We start from the raw sequence: 15,915 nt of genomic DNA on the forward strand, positions 1-15,915 counted from the left end.
TTTCTTGCTTTCTGTCTCTCTGTCTCTCTCTGTCTGTCTGGCGAGCGCACGCGCCCTATAGCGAAAACCTCTCAAAAAAAACCCAAACCAAACCAAACAAAACAAAAAACGGGGCGGGGGGGGGGATCGCCTTCCTCGCCCTTCCCCTCTTGGTGACTGCTATTCTCTATCACCCGCTCAGCCAGCTCTGGTAAGAAGTTTGCACAGATGGTCTCAGTTCCTCCTGCCTTACGGCAGTGAGGAGGGAGCATTATCTCCGATTTACAGACAAGAAAACCGAGGCATTGACAATGGACCAGAGCGTGAGAGATAGAAGCACTGGCCTAAGGCCTCAGAGCTGGAGCAGGTGTGGGACGCCCGCCTTGCCCCCACACCACCCCGTACACAGCCGATGCTAAATAGTCTCTGGGCAAATGCTGCATTGGGCACTTGGAGCTTTCTGGGCAGCCAGTGTCCTAAGGACTTTCCCCATGTCACCTGGAATGCCACCATTAGCAACCAGGTCTTTTAGGCATTGAGGAGTACAAAGTGCTGTTTCCCTTTAAGGAGATCAAAGTAAGTCTGTGTTGGGTTTGCCCAGGGGTTTGATTGGCTGAGAGTGGGGTGGAGTGGGGCGGGGTGGGGAACTGGGGCAGAGCCAGGTGGGGTGAGGGTGTCCCATTCCTTCTGGCCCGGCCTCTCCTGGAGAAATCTGAAGATGCGTCTTGGCAGGAGGCTGAGGGTGACACGGTAGAGGTGGGTGGCAGGGTGGCTATGCCTCCTCTCTGGCTCCAGCCTCTGGAAGAAGCTCATGAGGTGCCTCTGGGTTCCCAGACTCAGGCACTGACCCTTTCTTCCCCACGGTGGACCCCCAGATGCTGCAACATGATTGGAGGAGGCAGGAAGGAGGGCCCAGGGGTTCAGGCTTGGAGGCAAGAAGGATCCAGACCTGGGACTGGACAGTCCCTGTACTTGAGGGTGCATGAGCTAGGTTGGCCAGGAGTCCCAAGGACAGCCACACCAGCAGAGAGCTGGCTTCCTGGGGCCAGAAGGAGACTAGAGCACGCCAGCCCTTGGCACAGGCAGGGCTCAGTTCTAGACCCTTCTCCAGGGACAGTGGGTGTCTGTTTTAACCCACGTTCCCTTCCGTTTGGTTTTAGAGGCTGTTTGAGTTTGTCACTGTAGCTCTTGCAGCTAAAAGGGGTGAGAGAGCTGGGGGCGGGGGGCATGGCCTAGTAGCTTCTCCTCCTGAGGTGAGCACCAACCCCAAGAGATGTTTTGGGACAAACAGGGCCATTTTCAATAAGTAGATTTGGACAAGCCCAGCCCCATTGCCTAGTGGTTAGGGGAGCTACATCCACAGGACTGACTGCAGTTTGAATCCCAGCCCTAGCCAGCTTGAAAAACACACTGGACTTGTGAGAGCACATGCCCAAATCCTGATGGGCAGGAGGAGGAGTGCAGGAAAAGCATTGTGGTATGGCCAGACCCATGGTGAGGATGTGAGCTCTCTCGCTCTCTCTCTGTCTCTCTGTCTCTCTCGGAAGTGCACACAGCTTCTGGCAATGAAAAACAGAGTGGACGTGGAGAAAGGGCCCACTCCAGCCCTTCAGCAGGCAGTCACGAGGCCCGTGACCATATTAAAGGTCCTGAAGAGTTCTGCGGCTCAGAATGCCCATTTGCTTTGAGCTAAGGTGCTGTTTCCTTCTCTCATTCCGTCCCAGGCACTTTGAACTCTCAGACGTGCTGGGTAAAGGCATCCCTCTCAGAGCCCGGAGGCCCCTGAGAGGCCATGTCTGACTGTGAGCCTTGGAGCGGTGGAACATGGAGGAGAAATACTAATTCCCTCTGGGGGCTTCAAACTTGGGAAGGAAGTCCAAGGACACGCCAAGGCTAGGAAGGCTTGGACGGGGAGCCTGGAACGGGAGCTGTTCTTCCCAGACGGCCCAGGGACAGAATCCGGCCTCCGTCTGAGCAGCATCCTGCCTGTGAACATTCCCACTCGTCCCGCTCCTTCCATTGGTCAGTGTTCCTTTAAGGAGCGAATGCTGTTTGTTCTCAGCTCATTTGGGGTCCTATAACCTTCAAGCTGGCACAGAGTCCCCGCAGGAGGCAGGAGAGCAGAGGGGTGTGGGGTGCCCCAAACACCTAGAAGTTCACAAATTGAGGGGAGCAGGGAAGCACTTGACTCTCTGGACTTCTGGGGCAAGGAGGGCTGGCTTGGAGATCCAGGGCTTCCAGAACAAGCCCCTGGCACCATGCCTGTGTTGGGCCCAGGTTGTCCATGGGTACTGAGTCTGGCTCCTCCTGTGTGGTCTGGTCCCTACTAGACGCCCACGGGCCGCACCATCATGCGGGTGGCGCGCAGCGAGTAGCTGGGGCCCTGGAAGTAGTGCCAGCGGATGCCGTTGAGCTTGCGTGCGTGGTGGCGAGCCGGGTAGTAGATGCCGTTGAGGTTGGAGAGGCCACAGGCATCGAACCACCACCCTGGCAAAAGAGGGAGGAAGGAGGCTTGGAAGAGGGCACCCGGCAGCTGAGTGAGGGCAACCTCTGTACCCCAAAGAGAACAAGGTCTAGCCAGGGAGGGCTGTTGTGTCCTCCGGGAAGCCAGCTCCTGGAGACAGGGCTGGGTGGAGACAGGGGACTCCAGGCTCTTAGCACAACCGGGGACTCTGAGGGGTGGCTCTGCACCCCTCAGATTCCTCTGTCCATCCTGGCCCCTCCGGATCCCTGCCTTCTTCCCTGGCTGGCCTCCTATATCTGCCCTCCCCAATGACATCTCCACACCTCCCTCCCCAGGGGTCTCTGTCATGCCCTCCCATGCCAGGCTCATCTCTTTCTTTCCTGGTGTCCCTGCACTTAGGTCTGTCTCTGTGTCCTCCAACAGCACTCGCCTCTCTCTGATGGGCTCGGTCGCTCACATCCTGGGCCCATCTCTGGACTTCCCTGGGCTGCACTTCTCTCTCCATCTCTGCCTCTATTTCTCTGTCCTGTGGAGCCCTCTGAACCCACTGCTCTGTGCCTGTGTCAGTGGGGTGTCTCTGCCTTTGTCTGTCCCTGTCTCTGTCTCTCACTTATCCCTGGCTCCTACTTGCTGATCTCTGTCCCTCTCATCAAGGAACACTGCCTGAGCCAGAACTGGGGGTGGGGGGATGCCTCTCTGCTTTCCCTGGTCTCCCTGACCCATCCTGCTTGGTCTGCAGGTGGGGAGTCCTCAGGCTTGGGGTTAGCCTTGACCTGGCATCGTGCCACCTGGGGGCCCCATCCACAGGTTCCTCTGGGGAAACCGATGGTGACAGATTCAAAAGGACCCTGGTAGGGCCCTTGAGAACCTGTAGAGAAGGTAGTGATGGAGCCCAGCCGGGCAAGCCCGTGGGTGGGTGAGGCCCCGATCTCACACCCACCTCCAGACAGCATCTGGGCACACTTGCAGAGGCAGTTGTCGTTGTCTGCGTCGCGGGTGCTGAAGTTGGTGCCTTGCAGGACCAGGCTGCTCTGGCGCCCCGCTGAGCCACTGTATCCACTCAGAGAAAGCCTGGAGGCCGCCGGGAGGAGGTGATTGGAGAGGGGGCCGAGTTGAGAAAGGGCCTCCCCAGGGACTTTGTCCCAGGCTGGGTTTCCCCTCCAGTTGTTGCAGTGAGCCCCACCTGGGTGGGGTGCTTGGGCCATTGCCCTCCCCACCCCTACTGCTTCCCAGGGACAGAGCACCTACTCGGTGCTGGGCTCCCCCATCTCACTGAAACTGAGCCTTGGGGAGGAGAGAGAATGATCATGATGGTGATCATGAGGACAACGGCTAACATTTCCTTGAGCAGCTACTGTGTGCCAGGCATAATTAACACACTCCCATTTAATCCTCACGACCCCCTATCATTCCCAGTATACACACGAGGAAACTGAGGTCCCAAGAGCCAAAGAAACCTGCTCAAGTTCTCAGAGTGGGTGAGGGCTGAGCTGGATTCCGGCCTCGTGTGGCTGACTTGGGAATCAATGTGTGTTTTGCTGCCCAAATATCCATTGTGCAATTCCAGCCCCACCACACCTCCTCACAACCACCCACCTCTTCCAAGAAGCCTTTCCTGATCACACCAGCCCACACAGATCTGTCCCCAGGGCACTCCCAGCTCTGCAACTTTGACATTGACAGCCAGCTTGGGGAGGGTTTATTTCTATCTCTGAGCCTGGTGCAGGGGGCGGGGGGACACATCCTAGTCTTCTCAGTGATCATGACCGTGAGCTCTGGGAGTGGAACACTTAGATTCAAATCCCAGCTCTGCCACAAGCTGTGTGACCTTGGGGAGACTGCCTGACTTCCCTGAGCCTCAGCGCCTTCCTCCATGCAGACGGTAACACAGTGACGTGCATGGCGACATTTGTGATTGTGCGCAGGCGTTGGTGGAATGTGCGGAGACCAGGGCTGATGCAGGAGGAGTGCGCAGGACATTGTGTGCTTGTTATTTGGCCCTTGGTACGTGGCCGAGCCTGGCTGCAGAGAATGCGGGGTGCTTGTAGGAGGGGAGGGGGGAGCTGGTTTGGGAGCAATTAAGAAGGTCCTGCTGGGTGGAGGCAAGTCTCTGGCACATGCGGCCAGGGTGGTTCCAGGAAGCTCTGGTCCCCCAGGGCAGGGTCTGGAGATGCCCCTAGTGGGAGGCAGAGGGCATGTGGGCCTGGGCATGTGGCTGGCGCAGTCCCCGTCCCCTCACCCACGAGTCGTCTGTCTGTACCCATCAGGGTCCAGATGGCTGTGACCAGCTATGGAGTTCTAGCTGTGCCCTTAGACACGTCATGCTGGGTTCATGCGGCGGTGCTGCAAAACCCACCGAGAGGAGGCCTGCCTGGCCAGGGGCTCCTGTGGTGGGGACAGACAGGGTGGCCCATCTGCTTACATGGGCCTGGTTTCTCCTTGTGGCCACTGAGGCTCCCCTCGAGGCTTCTGTAATGTCAGCATAAGCCAGCCTCAGGACTTGGGGTGAGACTCGGGTGACATTTGAGCTGGGGTTGGAAATCACCTTGACATGAGTGACAAAGGTGACTGGTCTCTTGGGGTCATTCTGGCAACACTGTCCCTCTCCTGTCCCCAAGTCCTCAGCTTAGGCTCTGCATCTCGCCTCCTTGGTGTGCCAGAAAGGGGACCTATGACTTCTGGGGGATCCCCAGCTCACAGATCAGGAAACCCCACCTGACTCACTGTTCATGCACTTCAAGCATGCTCATGGCTCAGGCCTGGGGAAAACCCAAACAAACACGTGAGTCTCTTGGGGATTCCCAAGTGAGACGCACAGACGTGTTCTGGGTCTGTGGATCTGGACGTGAGTCCACATCTGCCTCTCTGTGCCCGTGCGTACGTGTGTGTGTTGGTTTTGAGTCTGCCCTGGAACATCTGCTGTGGGCCTGAATGTGAGCTCTGGGACCTATTTTGTACCAGGGATCGTGTGCGCACACTTGGTGTGCTTGTTTGTGTAGCCATGTACTTGTGTGTGTTGTATGTGTGCATTCTGTGGGCCCAAACGTGTACCCTAGGAGCGTGCTGAGCCCCCCACAGTACATGAGTGTCTGAGTGTGTCACTGTGTGTCTCCGACTCGATCTTGCACTTGTAATGGGGCCTGGGTGTTGGCTGCCTCTGGGAGGCCTGTGTGTGGTGCAAGGTTTCTTTGTGTGCCTGAGCCTTGTCTGTGCCCACCTCAGGCCTCCCTCTGGGCCACTCCAGCTGGGCTCCAGAAGGTCCCCGTGGCTGTCTGACAAATAGGGTGCCCCTCCCCCAACACCCCTGTCCAGTTGCTGATTGCCCATGCCTAACTGCCTCTGAGCTTCCCGGTGGGGGTCTCTCCACCTTACCAGCTGGTCGGCCCTGGAGTGTGGGGGGCACGGAGGGCGGGGGTAGCATCTGTTCTCACTCTCCCTCTGGCCCTTTTCTGGCAGTTTCTAGGTCCCCCTGTGGTTTCCAGGGTCTGCAACCCTAGTCTCCTGGGCATTTTCTGAATGAGCAAATGCTCTTCCTTATGATCCCAGAAACCTTTGTCTTGCTCAGGTTTGAGGTGTGGGTGGACCAGTTTGGGGTGACTGACCTTAGAAGGATGTCAACTCTGCCTTTTTTCAACCCCATTGCCGGGGTGCCCTTCCTGTCCTCTCTTTGAAGAATGCCCTCATTACAGGCCTCACCTATTCCAGGGTGAGCTCTCTGCACCAGGATCTCCAGGTCCCCTGTGCTCTGCACTTGGGTCGCTTCTGTCTCCCTGGGGGTGTGGGGTTACCTGCGGACTGGTTACCCCCAGACACATTAAACTAGACGGAACAACTTGGAGTGGTGGGGCCCCAATGACCAGTGATAGCGTGTGCTTGGCACAGGGCAAGTGATAACTATACTGTTTGTTATTACTAATTACAAGAGGGCATGTGTACTCTCACCAGAGAGAGACAGAGAGAGAGGGAGAAAGCACTCCTTAATGGAGCATGGTTATGTCACAATCCCTTCCCTGCCATTTCTCCATTCTGGTGGGATTTTGGGCATGCCATGCAGGTGCACATGCCTGGGTAGGGATTGGAATGCCTGTTGGCCATGTGGGATCTGGCTCCCTTAACCACTAGGCTATGGGGCTGACCTGCCTATTATATTTAGGGCTTGGTGGAGGGTCAGGTTCATGTGGGCCCTTTGGGTCCTGGGCAGTCTGGAGCCGTAAGCAGGGAGCTCCACTTGGCTAGGTTGAAAAGCCAGTGCATCAGGTTCACATATGAGAGCGTGGCCAAGGGTCTGAATCTAACGCCGTACATGTGTGCATAGATGGACGTAAGCATGTAGATATATACATAGATGCAGAAGTGTTTCATCTCTGTCTTTGAATATATCTTTTGTATATCTCCAGCTCTCACCCAGCACTTACCCTATGTAAAGCACCTTAGCATGTATTCTCTCACTATGGCCCAGAGCCTATATTTATAGGTGGGGAAACTGAGGCACAGAGGGGTTAAGTATCTTATCTAAAATCATCAAGTCAGTAAGTGACGAGTCAGAATTCATCTGGCTCTATGGCGTGTGTTCTTCAGTGCAATAAGATACTTCATCCAGATTTTCTTTCCTAGACAAATGGCAGGTATTGCATGTAGGGCCACAGAAGCTGCTGTCCAAGAACTGGGGCAAGGAGATGAGACCTATTTGCTACACACGTAGGAAAGACGGGGGAGGTTACCTTGGCTTCCTTTTATGTATTTCCCATGTGCCGGGCACTGGCGATGTGAACAGCAGTGGACACGACAGGGCTAGTCTGGTCACGTGGAATAGACCAGCCACGGGTGTGAAGGCTGCCCCAGGGAGCCTTGTAATATTGTAATATTATTTGCTAAATGCTTTCTATGTGCCAGTGCTGTGATGTTTTATGTGCAGTGTCTCGGTCAAGTCTCATAACACTGTGGATGAGGTACGTATGCCTAGGGCACTCCTTTCACATAGGAGCAGAAGGAGGGTCTTGCTCAGGGTCACTCAGGGAGATGGGATGAAGTAGAGACCTAAGTCTTAGCTTTGGTGGTCAGTGGCTTAAACAGGAGCCAGCAGGGTGAGGTGGCTACTCGCTGGTCAGCTGGGAGGAGCAGGGGCATCCAGCTCAGCCCTGCCCAGCCCAGTCCCAGGGAATGTTCTTCAGCTCTGAACCTTGCACTGTAAGGAGGAACATTAGCAGGCTGGGTGGATCACAGAGGAAGGTCATCAGAACCTCCTAGCTGGAGGAAGCAGGGTCATTTAAAAAGAAAGGAGGGGTGTGGGGGCTCACCACTGAGAAGCCCCAGAAATGCAATTAGGCATAACGTGCAGGAGGACAGAGAGTCACTCAGAGATCTCTCACCAGTGGAGGTATTCTAGCATGGCTTGGATGATGGCTGTGGCTGTGGAGGGCATTCTGGAACCGAATGAAGAACCCCACAATATGGAGGGTCCTTTGCAGCCTTGTGAGTGTGAGTCTATGCATGTAGTTCTACCTAGGTCCAAAGATAGCCTGGGCCCATGCTTATCTTCAAGATCCTTTAGTTTCTCAGAAGAGCAACATCCCTTTGAGAAGACACCATGAGTTATAGCAATAGGGAGACCTATGTTCAATCCAGGCTCGACCTAACTCGACACCTGGGCAGGATACTTAAGCTCAGTGCCTTATTAATAAAGAAGGCTCAGTAAAGCCTATCTCAAAGTGTTGTAGGGAGGCACAAACGGAGGGATGTGCTTCGGAGATAGCAGGTACTCAATAAATGCTCATTCGTTTTCCTGAACACCTCAGGAACCAGGCTGTAGAAGGGGAGGTTTGGTGATTTTTACCATACTTCATAGATAAGCCCATCCTGCAGCTGAGGAAGCAGAGGCATGGAGAAAGCAGACCTTGATCTGCTCAAGTTCACAAAACAAGCTGGAGCAGAGCCAGAATGGGCCCAGGTCCCCTGACGTCCCTGTCCAGGGATCTTTCCACCTCATCCCAGGGCATAGGACAGGCTGGGCAGGTCATCTCTTCCTTCTGGATCTCTGCACAATGACCTTGGAAGGCCCCTTCCCACTCCCGGGGTTGACTGCATCAGCGACATTCTCTCCACTCCACCCAGTGGCCAGGATGTGCTGAGTGCTAACCAGCCGCCTCCAGATCCCGTGACGTGCACCCAAATGGGAGGCAGATGGGAGAATGGGAGACGCCCAAGGACTGACCCGTGGTGTAGATGCTGAGCCACCAGCCAGCGACCCCAGCCCACCCACCGGCCTGGGCCCTGAGCCTACCTGTAAAGCTGCCCCTCGCTGCCCAGCTGGAAATGCTCATACTGGGCGTAGGCCTCATGGCCTTCCCAGTCTTGCAGCTCCACACGCAGGGAGTAGGCTGCCCCACTGGTGAGCTGGTGCACCACCTCGTTGCCCAGCCAGTGCTCTCCGGCTGGGTCGCCGAAGCCCTGCAGGGAATGAAGGGTGAGGTGGGCTGCCTGCTGAGGGGGGAGGCTACGCCCCAGGCTGAGAAGCTGGGCTGGGCTGGGCTCCTGGGCCATTTGTCCAAACCACTGTGCCTAATGATCGAGTTCATCAGTACAGTGTGGGCAGACACCACCTTGAGGAAGACTAAGACTTTTGTAAATGTGAAAACCTGATTAAAAACAATTGAAACCACATTTGTCTGAAGTTCAGCAATGACAGAACAAATCTGTGGTGATGAAAATCAAAATAGCAACTACATTTGGAGGAGTAGGGACTGGGAGGAGGCACATGGGGCTTCTGGGGTGCTGGAAGGGCTGTGTATCCAGCTCTGAATGGCGGTCATGTGGGTGAATACACATATAAAAATTCTCTGAGCCTTACTCTTGAGATTTGCACATTTAGCTGCATGTTAAAACTCAAATAAAAAAAATTTAAGTAGATGCATAAATGGTAAGGCAAACTTTGCTCGGTGACAGCAGTCATTGCAAAATCTTAACCCCCCGGAAATGCCAAACAGAGTACTGAGAGTGTCTTGTCCCACTGCCCTGGGCCAGAACGACATTCAGCACCAAGGACAGGGCACATCGGATTCCCCACTCCCCATTTTGTTCATGCCGAGGAGCGACCTAAGGTTAAGACGCTGTCTCTTGCCACTTAAATGATTATCTAAACTTCAGTTAGTTCAGGCCAGCAGGTGGTGTGGTGGTGAAGGGGCTGCATTCCCACATGGCTGACCAAGGTTTAAGTCCTGGGTCTGGTGGCTTGAAAAATCACAACAAATAAATAAGTAAATAAATAAATATTTTAAAAAACCCTCCAATTGGTTCAAGATCACTCATGACTTAATTTGTGTGTGTGTGTTTTAAGATTTTTGCCATAGGGTGTGTGTGCTTACCAGAGAGGAAAGAGCGAGAGACAGTGAGAGGGAAAGTGAGAAATCACTTGCTGGGGAGATGGCCATGCCACAATCCCTTCTCCATTCTCCTCCTGGAATTGTGGGCACACAAAGATGTGCGCCTGGTGTAATTTTTAAGCTGCCAGGTCTGGAACTAGAAGTGCAGTTGGCTATGTGGGAGTCTAGTGTTGTAACCACTATGTGACCTGCGGGCCCAATTAGTTATTTTTTTTTTTAAAAAAAATAAGTGTCAAATGAACAGCAAACAGACAATATTATATTGTGGGTAACCTTTTCTATTTCTTTTGCTTTGAAAACTTCGAGTTTTTTGAAATCGGCTTGCTTAAAATCTTTTTTTTTTTGGGGGGGGGGTGTTTCGCTATAGGGCGCATGTGCTCGCCAGACAGACAGAGAGAGACAGAGAGACACAAAGCGAGAAATCTCCCCCCAGGAGGGATGGCCATGCCACAATCCCTTCTCCTCTGTTCTCCTCTGGGGATCTTGGGCACGCACGCACATGCGCCTGGCGTGAGTTTAAGCCACCGGGTCCAGGATGCGAACTGCAGTCGACTACGTGGGAGCCCAGCGACATAGCCATTACGCTAACTGCTGGTCTCCTTAAAATCTTATTTTTAAAAAAGATATTTTCGCCATAAGGTACATGCCCTTGCTAGAGAGATACAGAGTGGGAAATCACCCCCCGGCGAGGATGGCCATACCTCAATCCCTTCTCCTCCATTCTCCTCTCAGGATCTTGGGCACACATGCACATGTGCCTGGCAAGAGTTTTTTCAGTCACCAGGTCTGGACTTGAACAGTAGTCGACTACGTGGGAGTCCAGCGACATAATCATGCCATCTACTGGTCCCACCAAAAATCCAACTCAGATTTAAGAAATTGGAAGCTAATTGGGCACAATATCTCATCTTGTAAAATACACAGGTTCTTGGGGCCTGAAATTCCATATTAAAGACTCTCTCCTGCAGATGTAGTCACAGATGTGTGAAAATACAAATTCACGTAAACAATGCCGTCTTGGTGGGTGGGTGAGACGTTCTTTCCTGTCTCTTCCTGCATGTTCTTTAAAAATTGTTTTTAGCACTGGGGCCAGCTGATGGCATAAGGTTGCATTGCTAGACTCCCACGGGATCGACCACGGTTCGAGTTCCAGACTCTGCAGCTTAAGACTCATGCTGGTGCATGCATGTGCATGCCCAGGATCCCAAACGAGAATGGAGAAGGGATGGTGGCATGACCATCCCCTCTGGAGGATGACTTCTCACTTTCTGTCTCTCTGTCTCTCTCTGTCTCTCCAGTGAGCACATGTGCCCTATAGTAAAAAATCTCTCTCTAAAAAAATTGTTTTTAGCATTTATATGTATTATCTTTTCTGAAAATTAAAATAGAAACAAAGTTAAATTTTCATTCTTAGGATAGACGTCAACAATTTGAAAAAGAGGGTTCAATTTCAGATGATGAGATCCTGGAAATTGAATGTGCACTAGACAAATTGGTTGGTTTTAGGTGAGCTTTTTTTTTTTTTTTTGAGGTGGGTGGAGAGGCAAGCCAAGACTTCACCCTCAACCGGGTGGGGGGGGGGGAAAGCCAGTCCCTCACCCTCAACCCAGCCCCAGCCCCAGGTTTCTGCCCCAGTTTTCAGGGCTGAGAAGCCCTTCACTAGGGCAGCACTAAAAGGATTACCTGTTTGTAATCCTTCCAGTTTCGCTGGAAATTCACACTGCCATTCTCACGGCGCTGGATGAGGGTCCACCCGCCTCCATTGGCTTCCATGTCACAGAACACCTGGAAAGAATGGGGGCAAGGAGGCAGATGGAAGTCCTTGGAGGCAGCTAGGAGTCGGGTCAGGTCTAGATTGGCCCAAATGTGACTTGGCTAATGCCCCTCCCTCCCTTCCCCCCCTCCCCCACCCCTGAGCAGCAGGGTATCCTGATGATCAAGGGCATCAGAAAGCTCAAGGGTCTCTAAGTTCCCACACGGAGGAAGCCCAGGTCCTGCCCTCAACTGTAAGGGTATATACACTACGTGTACACTGGAAACGAACTTCTCTGTGCTAAGCCCCTGGAGTTTCGGGGTTTATTTCAGCTAGCGTCACTTTAACCAACACAGAAATATTTTCTGTACCTCCAATTCAAAGCACCTCCGGAAAAGATGCTGGTGAAGGATGCACTTCCAACTTTGGAAACTTTTGCTTAAGCCCATGATCTGGGGGGCAGCAGGTGGCATAGTGGTTGAGGTACTGGACTCCTACATGGTTAATTGTGGTTCGAGGCCTAGACCCAGTGACATGAAACTCATGCTGGGTGAGTGTGTGTGTGTACCCAAGGTCCCAAGAGGAGAATGGAGGAGAAGGGATTGCAGTGTGGCCATCCCCTCTTGGCAGGGGGTGAGGGGGTGGGGGGTGGGGTGATTTCTCGCGTTCTATCTCTCTGTCTCTCCAGTGAGTGCACATGCCCTATTACTAAAATCTCTAAACAAAACAAAACAAACCTCCCTCCTACAATATGACCCCTAGCTGGTGGGGTTTAGAAGGCAGAGCCACTCTCCCTTCTCTGGTATCTCAGTTGTTAGGCAAAACCTGATCCTGAATGGAATGCCCTGGGCCCAGCATGCTCTGATGGCCTCAGTCCCCAGGGACTGCACTCACCTTCTTGGGCTCTGTCATATTGGCCACATGGATGGTGTAGACACCACTGGTGTTGGCCCCGAAGCGCTGGATCTCTGCACAGTCCTGGAACACCTGCTCAGCTGTCCTCACCGAGGCTGCAGTGGGACAAAGCAAAAGTCAGCTGGAGGTGAGCAGGAGAGAGGGAGGGGACCAGAGGACACTCCTGCCTGCCCTGTGGCAGCTTCTGGGTTGGGAGGTGCTGGGGACAGGGAGATGAACCAGACCCAAGAAGGCTTTCTAGAGGACTGGGGACCTGGACATTGAGTCCAGGTGGAGAGAGGGAGAGGGTTCCAGGCAGAGGCAGCAGCATGTGCAAAGGTGCCAACGTGGGACTGGGCCTGGCATGTGCAAGGGACAGGGTGTGGGAGGGGCACTGAGGTTGAGGCAGGGACGGGACCATGAGTTGAGGCCAGAGGGAGCTCTGGCTGTTTGATGACGCCAAAAGGGCAGGGCAAGGCTGGCACAGTGACGGCAAGGAGGGAAGAGAAGAGACAGAGGCTGAGATTTTGGCAGGGCCAAGTCAGCCTTGAGTGCCAGAACGTGGAGCCCAGGCCGTGGTGAGGAAGAGTGCTCTGGCCAGAGTGCAGAGAGGGGACTGGAGGGGTGCGACTCAGGCTGAGAGGCCAGAGGGGCGGTTGCCAGAGTCTCCCAGGAGAGAGTAATTTGGGCCTGAACCCTGATAAGGTATATGCCAACTCACAGACCAGGAAACAGAGGCCCGCGAGTGGGCTAACAGACCCAGGCACACCCAGTCAGGTGGGGCAGAACCTTCCCTCTTTGGGGCCCCCTTGGGTGGGAACACTGGGCTCCCCCCATAGTCCACACTTTGAACTGCATCTCCCCGCGGCCCTGGTAGGGGCCCCTCGTTCGACTTTCCCTGCTTGTTGACCACTGGTCTTAAAGGACCTGCCTGGATTTCTTCCCTTTGGGTTGCACAAGATCAGGAGAGGTGTTTTTCTTTTTCTTTTTTTTTTTTTTCTCACCCCGCACCAGAGGTTTTTGCTACAGGGTGCGTGCGTTTGCCAGAAAGACAGAGAGAGACAGAAAGCGAGAAATGACCCCCCAGGGGGGATGGCCATGCCGCAATCCCTTCTCCTCCATTCTCCTCTCGGGATCTTGGGTATGCATGCACACGGCCCGGCGTGAATTCAAGACGCCGGGTCTGGGACTCAAACCGCGGTCAACTACATGGGAGACCAGAGACATAGCCATTACGCTAACTGCTGGTCCCAGGAGAGTTTTTTCCAAGACTGGGACTCACCACATTGTAATCCTCCTGCCTCAGCCTCCAGCTATGACTATAAGCACATACAACCCCACCTGGCTCTTTTTCAGACAGGGTTTTTTTAAAATGATATTTTAATTTAACTTTGTTTATTTAGTTATTTTAATTTGACCAGAGAAGGCCAAAGTGAGAGAGAGCAAGAGAGAGGGAAAGTGAGAAAGCAAGCCACCAGGTCCGGAACTTGAACTGCAGTCGGCCATGTGGAAGTTCAGTGCCCTTAACCATCATGTCACCTGCTGGCCCCTAGACAGGGTTTCTATGATGTCCAGCCTAGCCTCGAGCTTGTGATCCATTAACCTCAGCCTCCTGAGCTGCTGAAATTACAGGTGCAAGCCACCACAGTCCTGGGTCTCCACTGAGCATATAAAAGTTTGGGTGAACAGACTGCTTTAGTGAATGCCACTTTTATACTGCACACAGGTTAGGCCTGTCTACCTGTCTCTGTCCTTCTAACCTTCTGAACCGAATTCTCCCATGCCTGGAGACAGTGGGAGACTTGACCCTCTGCTTCCACCAGCCTCCACTTGTCCAGGACAAAGCAGTGCAGAGAGCTGTGGTCCCCTCCTGACAGGCTTCAAGGATGTCTGGTTCCTGTGCCCGGTTCCACCCACCTCTATGTGCTAGACCTGGTGACTAATCCTGCTTCCACCGTCTCCATCGAGACAGGGGGCAAAAGAACTCACTCAAGTCCTTCCCTTGTGACAGGAGGACAGGAGGACAGGAGGACAGGAGGACAGGAAGACAGGCATTTGGATAAAGGGTGAGGGGCCTTCAAACCTCCCACGAGGCTTTGAGCAGAGTTCGGAGGCAGCTGGAGATTGGGTGAGTGCTGACTTGTGGGTAGGCCCTCTGCCCTACACTGAGTGAGATTGCTTCAGGCAGTCTCACTGCCAGGGCTGTGCACAAGCCGCCATGCGTTCGGGTCACTCCACGTCTCATGATTTGGAAGACATCCACCTCTCCTGCCTGTGGTTTCTTGGAGCCTCAAACCCCTACCCACTAGCCCTGCTGGACTGAGATGAGGCCATGGTGGGATCTTCTGCCCTAAATCCCTGGTGGCTCTGGTGTCTGGAGTCTCATCACTGTGAATAGATCCCTCGTGCCTTGGGGGCTTTTCAGCCCCCCACCTCCCATCCCCATAAAGACTCAGAGCAGGAGGAGCCTCTTTCTCTCCCATCAAGTCATTCTCCACTCCACAGTACTAATCTGAGCACCCTAAAATAGCCCCGCCCTGATTAAAAGGCTCCCATGCCCCCCGGCCCGGGATAAAGTCCTCTCTAGCCCAGCGCTTAGGCCTTCAGGAGCACTACCAGGAGAGTATCTGGTTCATAGCAGACACTCAGTGAATCTTCATTTACGGAAGGGAACTTCCCTCTGGGACCCGTGGACAGGTGTTGGGCACTTTTGCGAGAGACAGGGGCCGTGACTGTGGTGTGCACTGCTGTATTCCCAGGACCCAGCCCTGGGCCTGGCGTGCAGGGGGTGCCTGATAGATGTTTGTTGACTGACTGATTGAAGCTGGAACCAGAAATTCTTGGTGGGTCCCTTGGGAGCCACTTAGGGCTGCGGACAGGCTCAGGCATTGTTTTCCCCTCAGACCAGGGGCAGGGAGGCCTCTTCATCTCTGTCTGGGCCTCTTGGGCTTATTGGCAAGGGCATTAGGATGACAGAAGTCCTTGGGCACATTGAGTCCAACTTCCCTGTAGTGAAACTGAGGCTCAGGACAGGGAGGGCAATCCCAAGCAAGCGGAGCTGGCAGGTGAGTCCTGGAATCAACAGTTGTCAGTATGGGCTGTTGTCCTTGTATTATCTGCCTCCAGTGATGGAGAAACTAAGGCCAAGTGAGGGATGGGGCATGCCCAAGACTCATGGAGTCGGCGGGCAGAGTCTGGATTGGTTGTTGTCACTGTTATTATTACTGTGTGTTGTTATTTCCATTTTACAGAGGGTGGGAGAGAGTGGAGCCTTTCTGGGGATGGGTACCAGCCAAGGGAGCCAGAGGGGAGGATACCTCCGGCTTTGTTCCCCACCCCTGCCCTCCTCCCGCGCCAGGGAGCACCCAGCTCGCTCACCCGGACCCTGGGCCACGGCGCGCACCAGGCGCTGCACCGACTCCAGCAGCTGGCGCCGCTGCCGCTGC

The 15,915-nt window shown here is 54.0% G+C and overlaps 1 protein-coding gene across 1 annotated transcript in view; it reads right to left on the reverse strand.

The window, feature by feature from the left end:
* Nucleotides 1-73: 73 nt before the first annotated feature.
* The window catches only part of ANGPT4 (angiopoietin 4), a 40,607-nt gene continuing 24,765 nt past the window's right edge, over nucleotides 74-15,915 (reverse strand). The window contains exons 5-10 of the mRNA XM_006162484.3: nucleotides 15,848-15,905; nucleotides 12,470-12,585; nucleotides 11,506-11,607; nucleotides 8,724-8,890; nucleotides 3,384-3,514; nucleotides 74-2,466 (exon numbers count right to left, since the gene is read on the reverse strand). Coding sequence (XP_006162546.1) covers nucleotides 2,306-2,466; nucleotides 3,384-3,514; nucleotides 8,724-8,890; nucleotides 11,506-11,607; nucleotides 12,470-12,585; nucleotides 15,848-15,905 — 735 coding nt within the window. The 3' untranslated portion in view covers nucleotides 74-2,305. The remainder of the gene's footprint in view (nucleotides 2,467-3,383; nucleotides 3,515-8,723; nucleotides 8,891-11,505; nucleotides 11,608-12,469; nucleotides 12,586-15,847; nucleotides 15,906-15,915) is intronic.

The sequence above is a fragment of the Tupaia chinensis genome, unplaced genomic scaffold (genome assembly GCF_000334495.1).
Source record: "Tupaia chinensis unplaced genomic scaffold, TupChi_1.0 Scaffold140086_1, whole genome shotgun sequence".
NCBI lineage: Eukaryota > Metazoa > Chordata > Mammalia > Scandentia > Tupaiidae > Tupaia > Tupaia belangeri.